Source organism: Ranitomeya variabilis, chromosome 2 (assembly GCF_051348905.1).
Source record: "Ranitomeya variabilis isolate aRanVar5 chromosome 2, aRanVar5.hap1, whole genome shotgun sequence".
In the NCBI taxonomy this organism is placed as follows: Eukaryota; Metazoa; Chordata; class Amphibia; order Anura; family Dendrobatidae; genus Ranitomeya; species Ranitomeya variabilis.
The window spans coordinates 497,326,068-497,347,326 of record NC_135233.1 but is presented as its reverse complement, the minus strand read 5'-3'; the positions used below and the strand labels follow the sequence as shown (position 1 = coordinate 497,347,326).

Here is a 21,259-nt window from a genome sequence, read left to right as displayed (position 1 = left end):
AGCACTTGGCGGAGCGAGAGAGCGCTCCAGTATATGGGATAGACGACCGATGTGGCTGCCGAAAGAACCACCATTCTGCCAACAGCCATCTCAAAATTCTGAGGGCCTTTAGGTTTTAAAAGGGGGGTGACCCCATGAAGACCTATTTATGAGATTTATCAGGGCTCTGGATCCCCCTCTATGAGCAGGTTCTACTCCAAACTCCATAAGATACCATAGTAAATTACCTGCTGCTGCGTAATACCACAATGTCTGGCAGTCTGGCCAGTAAAGACTATCCCCAGAAAATAAATAGTTTAGCGAGGGTGTACAGGAGCTGGATAGAGCGGTCAGATGGCTGCCGTCACAGATGTAATATAGAAGGAGTACTCCCTGAGGAGAGGTCACATTTCACGTTTTACTCATTTTAGATGTAAAAGTTGTAGAAACATCTTCTATGAAAACGTGAACCAGTGAAGGGCGGAAACTCCGCTCCAGCTCATTTTCATGTTGTACAAAGTACATCATCATCATACAGGAAACGCCAACAGGAAACGCAAATTATGCAATTAAATTATATTTTCAGCAAATAAAGGAACTTCATTACATAAAATTCTCTCACTTGTTAATTCATAGTAAAGATATGTCATTTATTTTTTTCTTTTCTAATATTTTAATAGTGAAATTAGTTTGGATCAGATCCCAAAAATGTGCGCCATTCATTCTGTGTGGGACTGACGAACATAGCCGACTAAAGCTGCCCCGTAAGGAATGAATGGGCCACCACTCCTGACATTTCAACCTTACCTGGATTAGAGCATGGCAACTCTATACTTCTAAAAATTTCAATAGGGTCACAGCCAGTATATGTCCAGTATCACATTTTTTTACATATCTTGTAATACGAAAAAATTATCAAAACAAATTTAACAAAACAAAAAACCCTGCGATATCAATGTCATTTTCTTTAAGACAACAGGACCTTTCTGGAAGCAGTACAAAAAGTGATGCGTTATTTGTTTTTATATTTGACGTTTTAAGGGCTCTTGAAAAAGTTACATAATGTTCATTGTATAATGAACAACCTTTATTTACCAAACACTATAAAAGCCCTTTAACTAGAGTTGAAAACACAAAAAGCACTTTGCCTGATAAAATACACAAATGTAATAAATGGAGGTTGAGGAATCGACATTTCTAGACACATAGTAAGTGCTTTAATAAAGTGTATCTTTTGCTGGATGTTGGCTGGCCACAACTATTATTAAAATATTTAAGGATGGGCAAAACTATCTTTTAGCAAATATTAGGTAAATAGACCGGTAAGAAAGTTGTATGCCAGCCACTGGGTTCTAGTGGCCCAGTCCACCTGCAAAACGCCTCCTCACATCCTCTGCGTAATTGAAGAACACCAGTCTTAAATAATGATGGGCGAACCCCTGGAAGGTTTGGGGCCAGCAGGCCAAACCGTTAAAGTTCAGTTAGGGTACCAGAACAGTACCGAACCAGGACCCCATTCAGATGAATGGGGAACCTGAACATCCATTGTTTGCCACGCTGTCATCCTCTTGACACTGCGTCAAACACGGCCTCTGATCAGCGGTAAGATCATTACCACTGGTCAGAGAGCTGTGGTTCCCACACTGTCAGATAACAGCGAGCGTCTGGTCACAGGGGGCCTCCCCATTTTTAACAGCCAACCAAGCTAAACCAGACCGCTGGGAACTGAAATTCTCAGGGTGGAAAGGGGTCATAGATATTGGGCCACCCCAGCCTAAAAATAGCAGCCCGCAGTCACCCCAGAAAATGGAATAGGCATGAGCGTAAGGGGTGTGTAACTTTGCTTTTTTATTTCGAAATACAAAAAGTAAAATGCCATGTATTTTTATTTCAAATAAAGGACCTTATTCTGGCTGGGTTTTTATTTACAATATGACTATGAGGTTAGTAAAGGAGAGGCTTCTTATAGATGCCTCTACAAGATTAACAAGTGGGCTTGATGTCACCAGACAATACAAAGTTGACTTCAATCCCACAAATATTACACCATTTGCCACCACCACAGGGCAAGTGGGAAGAGCAGAGTAAAGAGCCAGAATTGGCGCATCTAATAAATACACCAATTCTGGAGTGGCTGCGGGGTCAATATCCATGGTCCCTTACCAGCCTGAGAGCCCCCAGCTGTCAGCTTTAGCTAATGTCAGAAGACGCTGAAGAGACCGGGCCAGAGGGGAAAGGGAGAAGTGAGTATTTTTTTCTTTAATGCATAAAGCAATACATGGTGCCCATAATACTGTATGGAGGACTACACGGTGGCCATAATACTGTATGTAGGACTACACGGTGGCCATAATACTGTATGGAGGACTATGTGGTGGCCATAATACTGTATGGAGGACTATGTGGTGGCCATAATACTGTATGGAGGACTATGTGGTGGCCATAATACTGTATGGAGGACTATGTGGTGGCCATAATACTGTATGGAGGACTATGTGGTGGCCATAATACTGTATGGAGGACTATGTGGTGGCCATAATACTGTATGGAGGACTATGTGGTGGCCATAATACTGTGTGGAGTAGTATGTGGTGGCCATAATACCGTATGGAGGACTATGTGGTGGCCGTAATACTATATGGAGGACTATGTGGTGGCCATAATACTGCATGGAGGAGTATGTGGTGGCCATAATACCGTACGGAGGACTAGGTGGTGGCCATAATACTGTATGGAGGACTATGTAGTGGAGATAATACTGTATGGAGGAATATACTGTGCAGTCTAAAATAATAAGTCTGCAGTCTTACTCCTACAAATGCACAGTATAAATGTTAGACCTCTAGCTGTCTATAGCAAGTCATCATTGAATGGGAATATCAAAGATCCAGGACCGATTGGTCAACAGTTATGAATTATAGGTACTGTTTATCAGCCAGATTTGTGCCTAAATTAGGTCTGGTTACCTGGCAATATAATAGCAGGAGAAACATATGCCATTAAGTTGTAGTACGTCACAATGCCACCTTCTATGCTGCACTTGAAGCCATCTTAATGTACCCAACTAGTGGCAACACAAGAAGGTTGAGAATACAAGTATGCGCCATCTTGGCCATATAGTATAGCACTGCATCTGCTGAGTGCTAACTGGGTATTATTAAAAAAAAAAGTTTCTGATTGAAAGAAAGATGGCTGACCATAAATATCTGCAGCAGGGCCCCACTTATTTTAATACTGGTGTAGTCTACGTGGTAGTTACATCTACTACCTCTGAAAATTGGAGTGTTAATCTATGCTTTTCAGGACTTTTGGTAGAACCGTGGCCATGTTTGATGCTACCCAGCTTTCCATGAAGAAGCAATTAGACAGGAACTTCTAGCAGCTTCACAAGATGACAACTATGTTCACATTTTGCAGCATTATTTTTCTGCAGGGAAAACCTGCTCTCTTGGCAGTAAAGAAACTCTTTATGTAAAGCAGATTCTGCTACATTTTTGCTGCTGTTTTTGTTGTGTTTTTTTTTTTTTTTTTATACGGATTATATGTATCATTTCTCTAGAAGTACAGGTTTAACTCCCTTCATGACCTTGGGATTTTCCGTTTTTCCGGGTTCGTTTTTCGCTCCCCTCCTTCCCAGAGCCATAACTTTTTTATTTTTCCGTCAATATGGCCATGTGAGGGCTTATTTTTTGCGAAATAATTTGTACTTTTGAACAACATCATTGGTTTTAGCATGTCATGTACTAGAAAACGGGAAAAAAAATTCCAAGTGCGGTGAAATTGCAAAAAAAGTGCAATCCCACACTTGTTTTTTGTTTGGTTTTTTGCTAGGTTCACTAAATGCTAAAACTGACCTGCCATTATGATTCTCCAGGTCATTACGAGTTCATAGACACCCAACATGACTAGGTTCTCTCTAAGTGGTGAAAAAAAATTCCAAAGTTTGCTAAAAAAAAAAAAAAAAAATTGCGCCCGCCATTTTCCGATACCCGTAGCGTCTCCATTTTTCATGATCTTGGGTCGGTTGAGGGCTTATTTTTTGCGTGCCGAGCTGGCATTTTTAATGATACCATTTTGGTGCAGATACATTCTTCTGATCGCCCGTTACTGCATTTTAACCCCTTCACCCCCAAGGGTGGTTTGCACGTTAATGACCGGGCCAATTTTTTCAATTCTGACCACTGTCCCTTTATGAGGTTATAACTCTGGAACGCTTCAACGGATCTTGGCGATTCTGACATTGTTTTCTCGTGACATATTGTACTTCATGATAGTGGTAAAATTTCTTTGATATAACTTGCGTTTATTTGTGAAAAAACAACGAATATTTGGCAAAAATTTTGAAAATTTCGCAATTTTCCAACTTTGAATTTTTATGCCCTTAAATCACAGACATGTGTCACACAAAATACTTAATAAGTAACATTTCCCACATGTCTACTTTACATCAGCACAATTTTGGAACCAAAAATTTTTTTTGTGACGGAGTTATAAGGGTTAAAAGTTGACCAGCAATTTCTCATTTTTACAACACCATTTTTTTTTTTTTAGGGACCACATCTCATTTGAAGTCATTTTGAGGGGTCTATATGATAGAAGGTGTCACACTTGGGTATTTTCTAAAAACTGCACCCCTCAAGGTACTCAAAACCACTTTCAAGAAGTTTATTAACCCTTTAGGTGTTTCACAGGAATTTTTGGATTGTTTAAATAAAAATGAACATTTAACTTTTTTTCACACAAAATTTATTTCAGCTCCAATTTGTTTTATTTTACCAAGGGTAACAGGAATTGACTGGAATTGAGATGGGACGCCATGTTGCATTTTGAGAGCCCCTGATGTGCCTAAACATTGAAATCCCCCACAAGTGACACCATTTTGGAAAGTAGACCCCCTAAGGATCTTATTTAGATGTGTGGTGAGCACTTTGACCCAACAAGTGCTTCACAGAAGTTTATAATGCAGAGCCGTAAAAATAAAAAATCATATTTTTTCACAAAAATGATCTTTTTGCCCCCAATTTTTTATTTTCCCAAGGGTAAGAGAAGAAATTGGACCCCAAAAATTGTTGTGCAATTCGTCCTGAGTACGCTGATACCCCATATGTGGGTGTAAACCATTGTTTGGGTGCAGGGCAGAGCTCGGAAGGGAAGAAGCGCCATTTGACTTTTCAATGCAAAATTGACTGGAATTGAGATGGGACGCCATGTTGCATTTGGAGAGCCCCTGATGTGCCTAAACATTGAAACCCCCCACAAGTGACACCATTTTGGAAAGTAGACCCCCTAAGGATCTTATTTAGATGTGTGTTGAGCACTTTGACCCAACAAGTGCTTCACAGAAGTTTATAATGCAGAGCCGTAAAAGTAAAAAATCATATTTTTTCACAAAAATGATCTTTTCGCCCCCATTTTTTTATTTCCCCAAGGGTAAGAGAAGAAATTAGACCACAAAAGTTGTTGTCCAATTTGTCCTGAGTACGCTGATACCCCATATGTGGGGGGGAACCACTGTTTGGGCGCATGACAGAGCTCGGAAGGGAAGGAGCGCCATTTGGAATGCAGACTTAAATGGATTGGTCTGCAGGCGTCACGTTGCATTTGCAGAGCCCCTGATGTACCCAAACAGTACAAACCCCCCACAAGTGACCCCATATCGGAAACTAGATCCCCCAAGGAACTTATCTAGATGTGTTGTGAGAACTTTGAACCCCCAAGTGTTTCACTACAGTTTACAACGCAGAGCCGTGAAAATAAAAAATCTTTTTTTTCCCCACAAAACTTATTTTTTGGCCCCCAGTTTTGTATTTTCCCAAGGGTAGCAGATGATGTCCAATTTGTCCTGAGTACGCTGATACCCCATATGTTGGGGTAAACCCCTGTTTGGGCACACGGGAGAGCTCTGAAGGGAAGGAGCACTGTTTTCCTTTTTCAACGCAGAATTGGCTGGAATTCAGATCAGATGCCATGTCCCGTTTGGAGAGCCCCTGATGTGCCTAAACAGTGGAAACCCCCCAATTATAACTGAAACCCTAATCCAAACACACCCCTTACCCTAATCCCAACAGTAACCCTAACCACTCCTCTAACCCAGACACACCCAACCCTATTCCCAACCGTAAATGTAATCCAAACCCTAACCCTATCTTTAGCCCCAATCCTAGCCCCAATCCTAACCCTAGCCCCAACCCTAGCCCCAACCCTAGCCCCAACCCTAGCCCCAACCCTAGCCCCAACCCTAGCCCCAACCCTAGCCCCAACCCTAGCCCCAACCCTAGCCCCAACCCTAGCCCCAACCCTAGTCCTAACTAGCCCTAACCCTAATGGGAAAATGGAAATAAATACATTTTTTAATTTTTTTATTTTTCCCAAACTAAGGGGGTGATGAAGGGGGGTTTGATTTACTTTTATAGCGGGTTTTTTAGCGGATTTTTATGATTGGCAGCCGTCACACACTGAAAGACGCTTTTCTTTGCAAAAAATATTTTTTGCGTTACCACATTTTGAGAGCTGTAATTTTTCCATATTTGAGTCCACAGAGTCATGTGAGATCTTGTTTTTTGCGGGACGAGTTGACGTTTTTATTGGTAACATTTTTGGACACGTGGCATTTTTGATCGCTTTTTATTCCGATTTTTGTGAGGCAGAGTGATCAAAAACCAGCTATTCATGAATTTCTTTTGGGGGAGGCGTTTATACCGTTCCGCGTTTGGTAAAATTGATAAAGCAGTTTTATTCGTCAAGTCAGTACGATTACAGCGATATCTCATTTATATCATTTTTTTTATGTTTTGGCGCTTTTATACGATAAAAACTATTTTATAGAAAAAATAATTATTTTGGTATCGCTTTATTCTCAGGACTATAACTTTTTTATTTTTTTGCTGATGATGCTGTATTGCGGCTCGTTTTTTGCGGGACAAGATGACGTTTTCAGCGGTACCATGGTTATTTATATGCGTCTTTTTGATCGCGTGTTATTCCACTTTTTGTTCGGCGGTATGATAAAGCGTTGTTTTTTGCCTCTTTTTTTTTTTTTTTTCTTACGGTGTTTACTGAAGGGGTTAACTAGTGGGGCAGTATTATAGGTTGGGTCGTTACGGACGCGGCGATACTAAATATGTGTACTTTTATTGTTTTTTTTAATTTTATTTAGCTAAAGAAATGTATTTATGGGAATAATATTTTTTTTTTTTCTTTATTTAGGATATTTTTTTTATTTTATTTTTTTACACACATGTGGGGAATTTTTTTTTAACTTTTTTACTTTGTCCCAGGGGGGGACATTACAGATCATTGATCTGACAGTGTGCACAGCACTCTGTCAGATCGACGATCTGCTGTGCAGGGCTGCAGGCTTACCAAGTGTCTGCTCTGAGCAGGCACTCGGTAAGCCACCTCCCTCCCTGCAGGACCCGGATGCCGCGGCCATCTTGGATCCGGGACCTGCGGCGAGGAGACCCTCGGAGCAACGCGATCACATCGCGTTGCTCCGGGGGTCTCAGGGAAGCCCGCAGGGAGCCCCCTCCCTGCGCGATGCTTCCCTATACCGCCGGTACACCGCGATCATGTCCGTGACCGCTCCTGGCACATAGTGCCGGATGTCAGCTGCAATATGCAGCTGACACCCGGCCGCGATCGGCCGCGCTCCCCCCGTGAGCGCTGCCGATCGCGTATGACGTACTATCCCGTCGGTGGTCATACGGGCCCACCCCACCTCGACGGGATAGTACGTCTGATGTCAGGAAGGGGTTAATGCAATGTCGCGGCGAGACCAAAAAAAACCGTAATTCTGGAGTTTTAAATTTTTTTCTCGCTACGCCGTTTAGCGATCAGGTTAATCCTTTTTTTCATTGATAGATCGGGCGATTCTGAATGCGGCGATACCAAATATGTGTAGGTTTGATTTTTTTTTATTGATTTATTTTGAATGGGGTGAAAGGGGGGTGATTTAAACTTTTATATCTTTTTTATTTATTTTTTTTACATTTTTTTTTTTTATACTTCTGCCATGCTTCAGTAGCCTCCATGGGAGGCTAGAAGCTGGCACAACTCGATCGGCTCTGCTACATAGCAGCGATCATCAGATGGCTGCTATGTAGCTTAATAACAGGCTTGCTATGAGCGCCGACCACAGGGTGGCGCTCACGGCTAGCCGGGATCAGTAACCATAGAGGTCTCAAGGACCTCTATGGTTACCAGATGCATCGCTGACCCCCGATCATGTGACGGGGGTCAGTGATGCAATCATTTCCGGCTGGATGCGCCGGTTAAATGCCACTGTCAGCGTTTGACAGCGGTATTTAACTAGTTAATAGCGGCGGGTGAATCGCGATTTCACCCGCCGCTATTGCGGGCACATGTCAGCTGTTTTGAACAGCTGACATGTCCCAGCTTTGATGCGGGCTCACCGCCAGAACCCTGCATCAAAGCGGGGGATCTGACCTCGGACATACTATCCCATCCGAGGTCAGAAAGGGGTTAATAAAATTAGTTTAGTTTACCAAAAAGGCAGCAAAAACAAATGGTTACATTTTTTGCACTCATTGCTTTCTATGGTAAAGAAAAAATGCTACAAAAACGCTGAAAGAATTTAACCCCTTAATGACAGCCAATACGTCTTTTAACTGACCTGAGATATTTGAGAATAGCCTCCCCAAACAGGTGACAATCCAGCAGTTGTCAGCTGTACACTATAGCTGACAACTTGCTGCATCAGCCACATCAGTGTTTGCACCGTCCAAATCTGTTTAACCCCTTAGATGCTGCTGTCAAAAGTGACTACATCATTATAAATGGTTAACAGAGTGTGGGGGCTTCCTCTTTATCCCAATTGGTGCCCTCAGATCATGATTGTGTGGTCCTGATGTTTGCCGTGGCTATTCATGACCAAATTGCAGCCTAAAGGTACCTTCACACGAAACGACTTTACAACGAGAACGACAACGAGCCGATCGCTGCAGCGTCGCTGTTTACATCACTTATCGTTCTCACAGGTCGTTAGCTCCATGTTTAACATCGCTGGTATCGTTGCTTTTGCTGTCAAACATGACGATACACGCCGATCTGACGACCAAATAAAGTTCTGAACTTTAATCAACGACCAGCGATATCACAGCGGGATACAGATCGCTGCTGCGTGTCACACAACGAGATCGCTATCCAGGACGCTGCAACGTCACGGATCGTTGTCGTTCTCGTTGTAAAGTCGTTTCGTGTGAAGGAACCTTTAGAGTCTAACGGCTGTAGTAATCTGTTCAGAAGTTAGAGACATTTAGGTGATAAAAATAGACATTTTCATTTCTGGTCATACCACTTTGCATTAATTCCTGTAAAGCACCTGAATGGTTAATAAACTTCCTGACTGCAGTTTTCAATATGTCAGGGGTGCTGTTTCTAAAATGGTATCACTTTTGGGGGTTTCCCAATATATGGGACCCCTAAAGTCACTTTAAACATGGATAGGTCCGTAAAAAATAAATTTAGTAAATTTCCTTGAAAAAATGAAAAATTACTGCTACATTTTTAAACCTCCTAAAATGCTAACAAAATAAAATAACATTTTAAAAATGGTGCTGATGTAAAGCAGACATGAGGGAAATGATAATTATTAATGGTTTGCTGTGGCATGACTATCTGGATTAAAGGGAAAATCATTCAAACTTTGAAAATTGCTAATTTAACATTTTTCTCAATTTTCTGATATTTTTTATAAAAAAAACACAAAACATATCAACCTAATTTTACCATTATCATAAAGTATAATGTGTCATGAAAAAACAGTCTCAAAATCACTGGGATTTGTTGAAGCGTTCCAGAGTTATTACCACATAAAGTGACACTGGTCAGATTTCAAAAATTTGGCTCCGTCACTATCACAATTTTAAAAAACGCAGCAGTTTTACAATTCAAACAGAAAAAAAAAAAGGAATCATGTGCATGAGATTTCTGAAATCTCATAGATTTTGATGGTACAAAAACGCAACTTGCTTGCATTAAAAAAAAAATATGTTGCAAAAACGCATCATGTGAACATAGCCTTACTTGAGAATCTTCCTTTTAAAATGTTATGCTATCTTTTTGGTGCCTCTGGAAATTTCAAAGTTTTTTATTTTAAGGTCATAATTAAATGCATTTTTTTTGTAGGTCAGTAACATTATGCATCTTTATGGCCAAGTCACTACATTTTCTTTTTTTTTTTTCTTTTTTTTTAGAAAACTAACTTTATAACCATAACAAGTTTTCAGAACTTTTGATCTATGAAAGTTATTGTACATACAGGCAAGCATGCAGGCAAGAACATAATAGGATCCATCTGGTTCAACCAAATTATATTCCAGAGGGTCCAAGGTTGGGAAATACAACCTTAACTGAAAACTACTCGCATTTGAAAAACAGTAAAACATTAAAAACGATATCTACTCACACTGTAAAGTGATAAACAAAACACTTCCATCCTGTCGGCCGTTCCAAAAAGTTATAAACTTTGCCTTGTATGTTGGTTCTGGTGAGCAGAGGTCGTCTCGCACTGTAGATCGAAACTCTGGGGTCCAGATTGATAGTCGCCCGTGGGGTCTCCGTGGTAATCAGCACGTCGCGTTTTAGTTCAAAAGTGGTGGTAGCGCGTTCCTGACCTTGTTGTCCATTGCTGTTTAACCCCCGAGGTAGCGGGATGTGTTCGTAATGTGTGTTCAGATTTTCATTCATCTCCAGTGGACTCGGTTTTTGGTGGAGATCTCTTCTAGAGGTTAAGATGCCAAAGTTCCAGTTTCTCTTCGGTGTTTTAGGAGGAGATGACGAGGACATTGGAGAAGTTGCAAGAGAATGGGAAAGCTTGGTTACGACTTGAAAAGTTTATTGAAGAACATTTTATGGAGAAAATTCCAAGTTCTTCTGATCCCCTGGTGGCTTTAATCTGGTTGGAAAGAAATAAGAAGCAAGATCTAGTTAGTAACACACGAGTTTTGATGTCCTGCCTACTCCAGTTCTCTCCTGATGACTCCTCATGTGTGGGAGTGGTTTGGACATAATTGCTTCCCAACACAGCTCTCCTAGATGTCTGTTAGGGTTGTTGGTTTTAGAGGTTTGATCCTAAATACTGCCCTCTCTCTGGAAACATTACCTACTTTTCTTACTTTCTTTAGGGAACTTTCCTCCGTCCTACTGAAGCTCTATCGTCCCTACTGTCCGCAGTCTCCTGGATGGGAAGGAATGCCTTTCATTCCACCGAGACTATGAACGCGAGGCTGATTATACACAGAGCTTGCTGAACTTTTTTTTTTAGCTGAATACCGCAAGTTGTCTCCTGTTGAGGGATTTAATGAAGGAAAAAAAAAAACCCCACACACCAGGGTTGCCAATTAAACTCTTTTCTGGACAACTTATCGATAAACTCACGGACAGACAAAATATTTTTTTTTCCGTACCCCTTGGAAAACCATAATAAATAATTTTATACGTGATCCATGTCTACAGCCCATAATTCTGATATGAAGACATCAGCTGCGCTCACAGTAAGCTGTAAAATAATAATTACAGTCAAAATAATCTGTGTAAGTTTCTTTAACTTCGAAAAAGTCACGGATGCCTTACATTTTTTATTTTATTTTTTTTTTAACGGAGAGGGAAAAAATAAAAAAATAAAAAAAATAAATTAAAAAAAATACCCTATTTTTACGGACTGTCCTGGAATTTCTGGACAGAGGGCAATTCTGCCAAACACGCGCATGCGTCACATCATCATAAAACAATGAAATTAATTTTTAAGTCAATAAAAAGAAACTAATTGTATATACTTCTACTATACAGTATAAGAGCATGTTCACACTGGCAGTTAAACCGACAAAACCTAGAATCGAAACAAAATGATTAGACACTGGTAAAAAAAATTGAAAAAGCCATCCCACTGCGACAAGGTGTACCCAAATTTGGACAGTCCTATACTAATATCTCAAATATTAAAATGGTTCCTAATCTGTAAAATAAACACTAATCATCTACTCTCTAGCCAAAGATCCGAAGCCGAACCTCCTGAAACACTCCAGGTCTTTAGGTACCTGCAGATAGGTCTTTATGTACATGCAGATGGTACGTGGTCGCTTTGTTGCGGTCACTATGTAGCAGTCACTATGTAGCGGTCATCTGCCATGTTACTAGCATTAAGGCGCCCATCGCTGAGCAGTAATGACAGCAGTATAGCAAAGAACCGATGCGGCCACTGCTGGGCTACAGTAATCATGTGCCGTCCACATGTAATCAAAGAGCAGGAGTGCGGCAGGAGGCTCAGTGCTGGATTGTAGAACAGTAGGTGAATAATGAGGATTTAGTTATTTCACAGTACTGGCAGACTTTTTTTTTTTTTTTTTTATTTGGAGAACCCCGATAAAAGGAGTAATGTATCAATATTAAGAAAAAAAAAAAAAAAGTTAAAAATTCTTATAGGTCCATTTGTAATTTAGAATGTGATCCCCAATGGGGAGAGGGACTAGTACGAGTGATGAAAATCTGTGTACTGCGCTGTGGGATTTATTGGCGCTATATCAGTAAAAACATTAATTGTATTACTTTCATGAGTTCATTAGAGGACGCCAAGCGCTTGTAGAATACGGAGTGTACGGTCCCTTAATCGCAAAGGAAAATAAAATTAAAAAAATTTAAAAATCAATGTTACTCTACAAAGAAAAAAATACAACTCGAGCGCCCTTATGAAAACTGATTAGTACTTTCTGCACAATTTTCCCACAACTTACCAGCTGTCCCCATGGGTCCCAGTTGGGTGGAAAGCCTCCAATTGTTCTTGTAGGCATTTGGAAAGGGAGGTTTAAAGAGCACGCTCTCTCAGTCATTTAAAAGGCCATATTCCAATCCTTTTTTTTTTTTATCTCTTAGTCATTCTATCTGAGCGAACATCTTCCAATATCTGTAACTAAGTGTTGGTTCTCAGTCTTGTGCGGATACGATTAGTGGATCGTCACAAACTGTGGGTAATACAGACCTGTCACCGTCCCTGAGCTACGGCATTACATGGCCCCCTTGTGGTTGTAGGAATTATAGCTGTCAAATATAGAAATGGCGCACTGCAGGGATTGGCCAGAAGTTTGTAGCACAGGATTTAGTTTAGTAAATGGATCATGGACCCAAAAATACCGAATATCTACAATTTCACAGTAATCCAGATAGATACATCGTTTTTCTTAATGCTCAGATTTTTTAAAATCTGAAATTTAGAGCCAGACTCCTACCCTTAAGTGCATGGATGAGACTCACAGCCACTACCCATCCACAACCGGCAGTTGTGAGCCCGGCATGCTGCACCTGTAATGGACGACCGCCCGCCTGCAGCCAATCAGGCTCTTTGTATAACAGCCAATCCCAAGCAGTCTAACAAACAGGCAATGTCCGCCTGTGTTGCAGCTGTCGAACAGCCACGGGAACTCGGACATCCAATCCTCTGCTCATCATTCTGTGGCTCCCTCCACCTCATCAGCTCGCTGGTCCGCCCCCGCTCGTCATGCAACACAAGCCCCACTCCCCAAATAAACAAAAGACACATGACTACAAGAAATCGTTTGGAATAAATGGCCGTGGTGTTTATGTTTGAGTAACCATAAATCTAAATTTTATTAAATCATAACCAATAAATCCTTTTATAAAAATTCCGATAAATTGAAGTAAAATCACCGTAAAATGACCAAATCCACCCGGAAACCGGGCAATTTTCTCACAAAATAAACGACACGACAAAGTGTAACAAGAAACAGGGGAGGGTGGGATCTGGAATCTTCTTGAGGTAACTGATGAAACCGCTCCAAAACAGCTGATTTTATAGATGAAATTCTTCCCGCTCAGCTCCTGTCAACCAATCAAACTTCACAAAAAGAGCGGGAAGCCAAACCAGGGAAAACCAAGTTCTAACCTGCTCCCATTGTTTATTAACCCTTTCAAAGGACCATAAAAATATAAACAGAAAATCACGAACAATAGTTACATTTATGGGGGCTGTGTTATCATGCGACCCCCTTCAGATTAAACTAAAGGGAGGGCGTTCATTATGAGTGCACAGGTGGAGGCTGCGGTGCTGGAGAGGAGCTTAGTGAATGGATCCCAGTTATTTTGTGTGGGTCCCCAACCCCTCTGGGCCCGGCTGCACCTTTTGCAACTGCAATCATTATACCCCCGGACATCACATGTAGGATGTGGGTGTATGGAGAACACCTCCAAATGCTACCGGCTGTGTTACACAGCTAGCTCCTCATGCTGTGTAACCCTTTAGATGCAGCCGTCAATAGCTGGCAGCGGCATTTAAAGGGAACTATTCATATTGAACATGCAGTCCTATTTATGACCAGCACGGTACAGAGAAAGTGAAGCCGAGCAGAACGATATATAGATTGGGTGGAAAGAAACAGTAGAAGGGCTCATGCAGATGTCAGTTTCTCTCTTATAAGTGCCATCTGTGTTTTTTGGGGTAGTTCATATGTTCAATTTTTTCCTCTCGGACCCAGTGGTCTGCACAAAAGCAGGAGGATTTGTCAGACACTGATTTGAGTGTCAGATCAAACTCCCAAATGCAAGTCTATGTATCATGTAAAAAAACGAGTTCGGATAGTACTCCGATGCCATCCTGTCCGGTTATCACGGACTGTTCGATAGATAGAAGCATGAGAAACCAACAGCAATTATTTTCTCATTCAAGAAAAACTAATGACACACTGACCAAACTCTGATCAAAAACAACGATGAAACTTCAACCATTTTTTGCATACTAGAAAAATCCCTGATGTCTGAAGGAGTCATAACTTGTATTTTACGCTCCGAAATCCCTGGCACTCGTATGCTTAAGTCCAGTGGGTGGTCCCTCCTGCATGCAGAGAAAGCTGTCAGTAGGACCGCCCACTGGACTTTTGCACAGAAATACCAGGGATTTCAGTGAATAAAAAATTATTATCTTTCATACACTGAAATCCTCTATGTAACTTACAGCTGGCACAGAAGTCAGATAGAGTGTGGTCGCAGGGATTTATAAGATGGTGCAATTACTATCCACTCCTTATAAAACCAATTGTTATTCAACACTTGTTTTTAACCCCTTCACGAACTTAGACATATCCATACGTCCTGGTTGGGAAGGACTTCCCGACCTAGGAAATATGGATACGTCCTGGCGATATTGTGGGCATAGGCTCTGGGCACGGGTGGTCGTCGCCGGGTGCTCAAGCGAACATGACAGCTGACACCCAGCTCTCACTGCCAGAAGTGGTGCCTGCACCACTCCTGGCTGTTTAACCCCCTAAATTTTGCAATCGGTATCAATCACAACATTTAAAAGGATCTCCCGCAACGTCAACATGAGCGCGCGATCGTTGCCACAGTGACCCAAGGTTGTCATGACATGACATCCCGGTCACCAGGCTATGGTAAGCTTGGTAGACCATGCTCAGAGCATGGTCTTAGAAGCTTGTGTGTCAGTGTTGTGTGTCGTGAATTGTAATGCATTATAATAGCGATCAGAGTGCAGAAAGTGAAAGTCCCATAGAGGGACGAAGTAAAAAAAAAATGATCACAAGAAATATATTAGGATATATCCCATAAATAAGTATTATGTCAAAGTGATGAGCGAGTGTACTCGTTGCTCGGGTGGTCTCCAAGTATTTGTAAGTGCTCGAAGATTTAGTTCTTGCTGATGCAGCTGCATGATTTATAGCTACTAGCCAGCCTGAGTACATGTGGGGGTTGACTGCTGTCTAGTAGCCACAAATCATGCAGCTGCGGCAAGGAAAACTAAATCTCCGAGCAGTCACAAATACTTGGAGACCACCCGAGTGTGCTCAGGAAAACCTGAGCAACGAGTATACTCGCTCATCACTAGTCCCAACATTTTATCATAGCGTCTAACAAAATGTGGATCAAAAGGACAAATATAAATTAAAATGGTATCATTGAAAACGTTATCTTGTCCTGCAAAAAAACAAGCCACCATACAGCCATGCTCCTTCAGCGGAAAAAAAAAAAAAAAAAAAAGTTATAGCTCTCATAACAAATGCAAATACAATTTTTTCTTCTATAAAATCGTTAGAAAGAAAGCAGCAAAAACAAACAAAAAAAAACCCCAAACGATATAACTGTGGTATCACTGTAATCGTACTGTCCCGAAGAATAAAACTGCCTTATTAATTTTACCACACGCGGAACAGTATAAAAAAAATAATCCTGCATTACTGGTTTTTGTTCATTCTGCTTCCCAAAAATCAGAATAGAAAGTGATCAAAAAACGTCAGGAGCCTGAAAATGGTACCAATAAAAAAAAAAAAAAAGTCAACTCATCCCCCAAAAAACAAGCCATCACATAACTGTCAGCAAAAATATGGAAAAATTATAGCACTCAAAATATGGGGATGCAAAAGCATCTTTTAGTGTGGGACAGCAGGCAAACAGAAAAAAACTATATACCTTATTATTTGCGTTATAAAGATACACTTTTTCACAAAAAAAGTGTGAAGAAAAAAAACAGTGCATGTTATAAATGTCTGTATGCAGGAAGCTCATGGACCCCGACGCCGTGTTTTGTCACATGGTAGAACAGCACGGGTGTGAACTGAAGTCTGCCATTATAGGGGGGAGGTTACGTGGTTTGAGTTCTGCTATTAAAAGGGTGGGGGAGGTAGGGTCAGACCCTACCTCCCCCACCTTGTAATTGTAGCAATCAGATCAGAGGTCTGCAAGTACAAGGAGGGGGTTGGGCGGGTATCTGATATGAGATCTGCATTCAGTTAGGCCGGTTTCACACGTCAGTGGCTCCGGTACGTGAGGTGACAGTTTCCTCACGTACCGGAGACACTGACACACGTAGACCCATTAAAATCAATGCATCTGTGCAGATGTCATTGATTTTTTGCGGACCGTGTCTCCGTGTGCCAAACACAGAGACATGTCAGTGTTCGTGGGAGCGCACGTATTACACAGACCCATTAAAGTCAATGGGTCCGTGTGAAACACGGACCGCACACGGACGTTCTCCGTGTGCAGTCCCTGTGGCGTGCAGGAGACAGCGCTACAGTAAGCGCTGTCCCCCCCACATGGTGCTGAAGCCGCCATTCATATCTTCTGTGCAGCAGCGTTTGCTGCATAGAAGATATGAATAATAGTGTTTAAAAGAAAGATCTATCTGTCCGCCGCCCTCCCACCCCCTGTGCGCCCCCCGCTGTTCTGAAAATACTCACCCGCTTCCCTCGTTGGCTGTCGCTGCTTCCTGTCCTGACCGCGCCTTCTACTGTATGCGGTCACGTGAGGCCGCCGATTAGAGTCATGAATATGTGGCTCCACCTCCCATAGGGGTGGAGCCGCCTATTCATGACTGTAAATGAGCGGCCCCACGTGACCGCATACAGTAGAAGGCGCGGCCAGGACAGGACACTGCGAGGGAGGCGGGTGAGTATTTTCAGAACAGCGGGGGGGCGCACAGGGGGTGGGAGGGCGTCGGACAGAAAGATCTTTATGTTAAACACTATTATTCATATCTTCTATGCAGCAAACGCTGCTGCATAGAAGATATGAATCGCGGATTCAGCACCAGATGCTGGTACGTGTGGTACCCAGCACGGTGCGTGTGGTACCCAGTGGGTACACGGGCGGCACACGTGTGCCGCAAGTGTGCCACACTGATGTACCCCAGAAACGTAGGGGCACACGGACACGGATAATTCCGGTACCGATTGTTTCCGGTACCGGAATTATCTGGACGTGTGGGACAGGCCTTACACAGGTCCTCCATAACAGTGCATCATCCAGAGATTCTCTCCCCCACACCCCCATTCAAATAATATTTTTTATTAAATGTTTTAGCACATTATTTGGCTAAGAAAAAAAAAAAAAAAATTGTTGCTTTTATTTTTCTCCTCTAAAAACCTAGGTGTGTCGTGTAAAGTAAAAAATACAGTAAGTCTGGCATTGCTGTAATCAAACCGACCCAAAGAATAAAGTCATCTAATCTCGTATACCGCATGAGGAACGGCGTAATAAAATAAAACCAATTTTGCACCTGCTGTTGATTTTTTTATTCTGCCTCCCAAAGATCGGAGTAAGCTCACATTTATCCTGCGCTGACAGCTTACACCATATTTTTCATGTAAATCTCTGAAATACGCAATTCAGACAGAACCCATGGTGGAAAATTCTCTCTAATTTGGCAGATGGAGGCACTGTGGGTGCAGTCTGGTCTATGATCCAACGGTCCTGTCTTTTTAGCCATGCATAAAAGCCATAGTTGTGTGCACCTCTGAAAAGAAGTACAAATGCTGAACAGAGGCCAGTAGCAGTCAGAGTAAGGCCTTGTTCACACCATCCTTTTTTTTTCTGCGGATTTTTCAGGTCCCGATTTGAGAAAACCCACAGTGCAAAACCGCGGTGGATTTCCCTGCGGTTTTCTGTGCGGTTTCTCCTGCGGGTTTCCAACTGCACTTTCCTATTGGTGCAGGTGGAAAACAGTTGCGGAATCCGCAGAAAGAAGTGACATGCTACTTCTTTTTTTCCCGCAGAAAATCAGCGTGGATTTTCCAGCGGAAAAAAGGAAAGTGGGCACAGCGGATTTGGTTTTCCATAGGGTAACATTGTACTGTACCCTGCATGGAAAACGTCTGCGGATCCGCAGCTGCAAATCCGCTGCGGATCCGCAGCAAAAACCACAGTGTGTGAACATAGCCTAACTCTACTGCCTCATTACAGTGAATGGATCCCTCAGGTGTTTCACCGGGATCACGTCACTTGAGATTTAGATGGAAATCCCAATGTAAAATGCTCAGCATAGAGCGCCATCCAAAATGTTATGCAAAATGTTCTCAATAATAGCTTCAAATCAATCCACAATAAAAAGAAAAGCAAGTCCCCACTCAGGTCTGTCATCTGTTAACAGAAATATAGGGGGCTTCCACGTTATTGGTAGCACAAAGGTTCTGGAAAAGCACTACGGCTCCTCGCCCTCCGAAAGAAATCCAACAAATTCTGCACTCCTAAAGCCAAATGCCCTCCCTTCTGAGCCCCACAGTATACCTAAACCACATATAGCGTCCACGTTTGGCATTTCAGTAGTGTTGAGAGCCCGCCTAGCTTACGGTGCATGTCTCGAGAAGCACGAGCTGGGCACATTGTACTCAGCACTACAATGTATGGGCACTACAATAGCAGATTTGAAATTTTCAATCTGCAACATCCACTGCTGCTTGTTTCCGGAAAACACCCATGAAGTCAAATAATCACTTTACCAGGTTACCAGTTGGGTATAATTTCCAAAATGTGATAACTTGAGGGGAGTATTCTGCTCTTCTAGCATTTAGGGGCTCGGTATATGGAGTCTGCAAACTATTCTAGGCAAATAGCGTACTTCCAGAGTCTCGCCGTATGGTGAAGCAGTACTGTACAGCCACATATGGGGTATTTTTACATTGAGCAGAAACTGTACGACAAATTTTGGTGTCATTTTTACCCATTTTCCCATGATAAAATGTAAAATCTGGGGTCTAAAACAATGTATCGTAAAAAATTTAGTTTTTTTTTTTATTTATTGCTCAATGATATAACATTCTGTGACAAACTTGTGGTGCAAATTTGCTCACTGCGCCCCTATGATCACTACATTAATTGAGACGTGCAGTTTGTAAAAATGGGACCACTTATGGGGGTTCTGCTCTTCTGGCACCTCAGGGGTTCTACCAATGGCACCCTCAAACCACTCCAGAAAAATCTGAACTCCAATATGACGCTTCTTCCCTTCACAGCTTTGCACTGTGCCTCAGAAGTAGTTTTCCACCACATATGGGGAATCTGTGTACTCAGGAGAAATTGCACAACAAATTTGGGGCAAAACCAACATTTTTGAGGACATTTTTTATTTTTATTTTCACAGTTCAACAATGTCAAATTTTGTGAGGCACCAGTGGTGCTCACCACACGTGTAGATACATTTATTTGTCTAGTTGTGGGGGGTTTGCACTGTTTAAGCACATCAGGGGCTCTCCAAACACATGGCGTCCGCTCATAATTCCAGTCATTTTTGCATTCAAAAAGTCAAACGGTGCTTCTTCTCTTACAAAACCTGCCGCTCACGCTAACAGTAGTTTTCTCCAACAAATGGGGCATCGGCATAATCTGGAGAAATTTCACTACAAATTTTTTAGTCCATTTCTGCTACCTTTGTGAAAATAAAAAAAATGAGACTAAAAGAACACATGCCCCCTGAGGAAACAGGGTGAAACACGCATCGGGGCTCCGGATTTCACTAGGTAGGCCTCCTTGCCAGTGTGCATGGATTATTTACATAATACTTCTGCCTTAGGCCAAATTCACACTATACGTTTTGATGATAATTTTCAGCTGCTTTTTACAATACCAGCAAACCTATCAGATTTCAGAAATATCATGCACACACTTTTTGTCATCAGTATTTTGTGCTTTTCATGGTTTTTTGGAGCATGTCACTTCTTTCAGCGTTTTTCACCCATTGACTTGAGTCCAAACTCCAACAATGCAGCCATCATGTTTTGCTGCGTTTTTTGCATGCCAAAACCGGATTCATTGGAATAGAACTTTTTTTTTCCCCCAACACTAAACTTTATCAGCATGCCAAAACCGCCGCAAGAAAAACATGCTTTTTTTCTGCAGCTTCTTTCCTGCCAAGACATCAGGTTTTGCTGTAGAAAAAAAAAAAAAAAAAAACACTGAAGAAACGCCTAGTGTGAACTTACAACACAAACAACCGGAGTATAAGAATCCCAAAACACATGTTCATAAAGCATATAAGTCTCTTTATTTTTAACAATGAATGACAAAAATCCTAGACATAAAAATTCTGCAATAATATATATAAATCAGGAGAATACAAATGAGAACCCATAGGTATGCCAATGGCACAGGGAGAGTCCAAAAAGTCCCTAAGGGAATATGCATCAATGTCGCAAATTTAGCCCAAAAGCACAAAGGAGAAGGCCTGAACAGGCTGTAAAATGTAACATTATATCAGTAATACATCTCCATAATATGCTCTGCTGGGATAGTGCAAAGTGTCATAACTCACCCATTCAGGAGATATAGAGGACTCCCCCCGTGTCACCGACAGGCCCTCTGACGCGCGTTTCGCGTTCAGCTTTCTCAAAGAGGGTTAACAATTGACTGCTCGCTGTGACTTAAATATAGAGCACACCGGAAATACAGGCGGCGTATCGGCGCACGCGCACTGGGGACCAGGTACCGGCCCCTTCTCTGGCCGTCACAAATGCGCCTGTGTAGGGCG

General features: G+C 42.0%; 1 protein-coding gene across 3 annotated transcripts in view; it reads right to left on the bottom strand.

The window, feature by feature from the left end:
- The window catches only part of KCNQ1 (potassium voltage-gated channel subfamily Q member 1), a 159,710-nt gene that overhangs the window by 115,799 nt on the left and 22,652 nt on the right, over positions 1-21,259 (bottom strand). Inside the window, exons 1-2 of one of the 3 annotated variants that reach the window (XM_077288020.1) lie at positions 13,221-13,314; positions 10,406-10,894 (exon numbers count right to left, since the gene is read on the bottom strand). In XM_077288020.1, the coding sequence (XP_077144135.1) occupies positions 10,406-10,785 (380 nt within the window). In that variant the 5' untranslated portion in view covers positions 10,786-10,894; positions 13,221-13,314. Of the gene's footprint in view, positions 1-10,405; positions 10,895-12,728; positions 12,856-13,220; positions 13,315-21,259 lie in introns of those variants that run through there. The other 2 variants (XM_077288021.1, XM_077288018.1) reach the window with 2 other exon arrangements.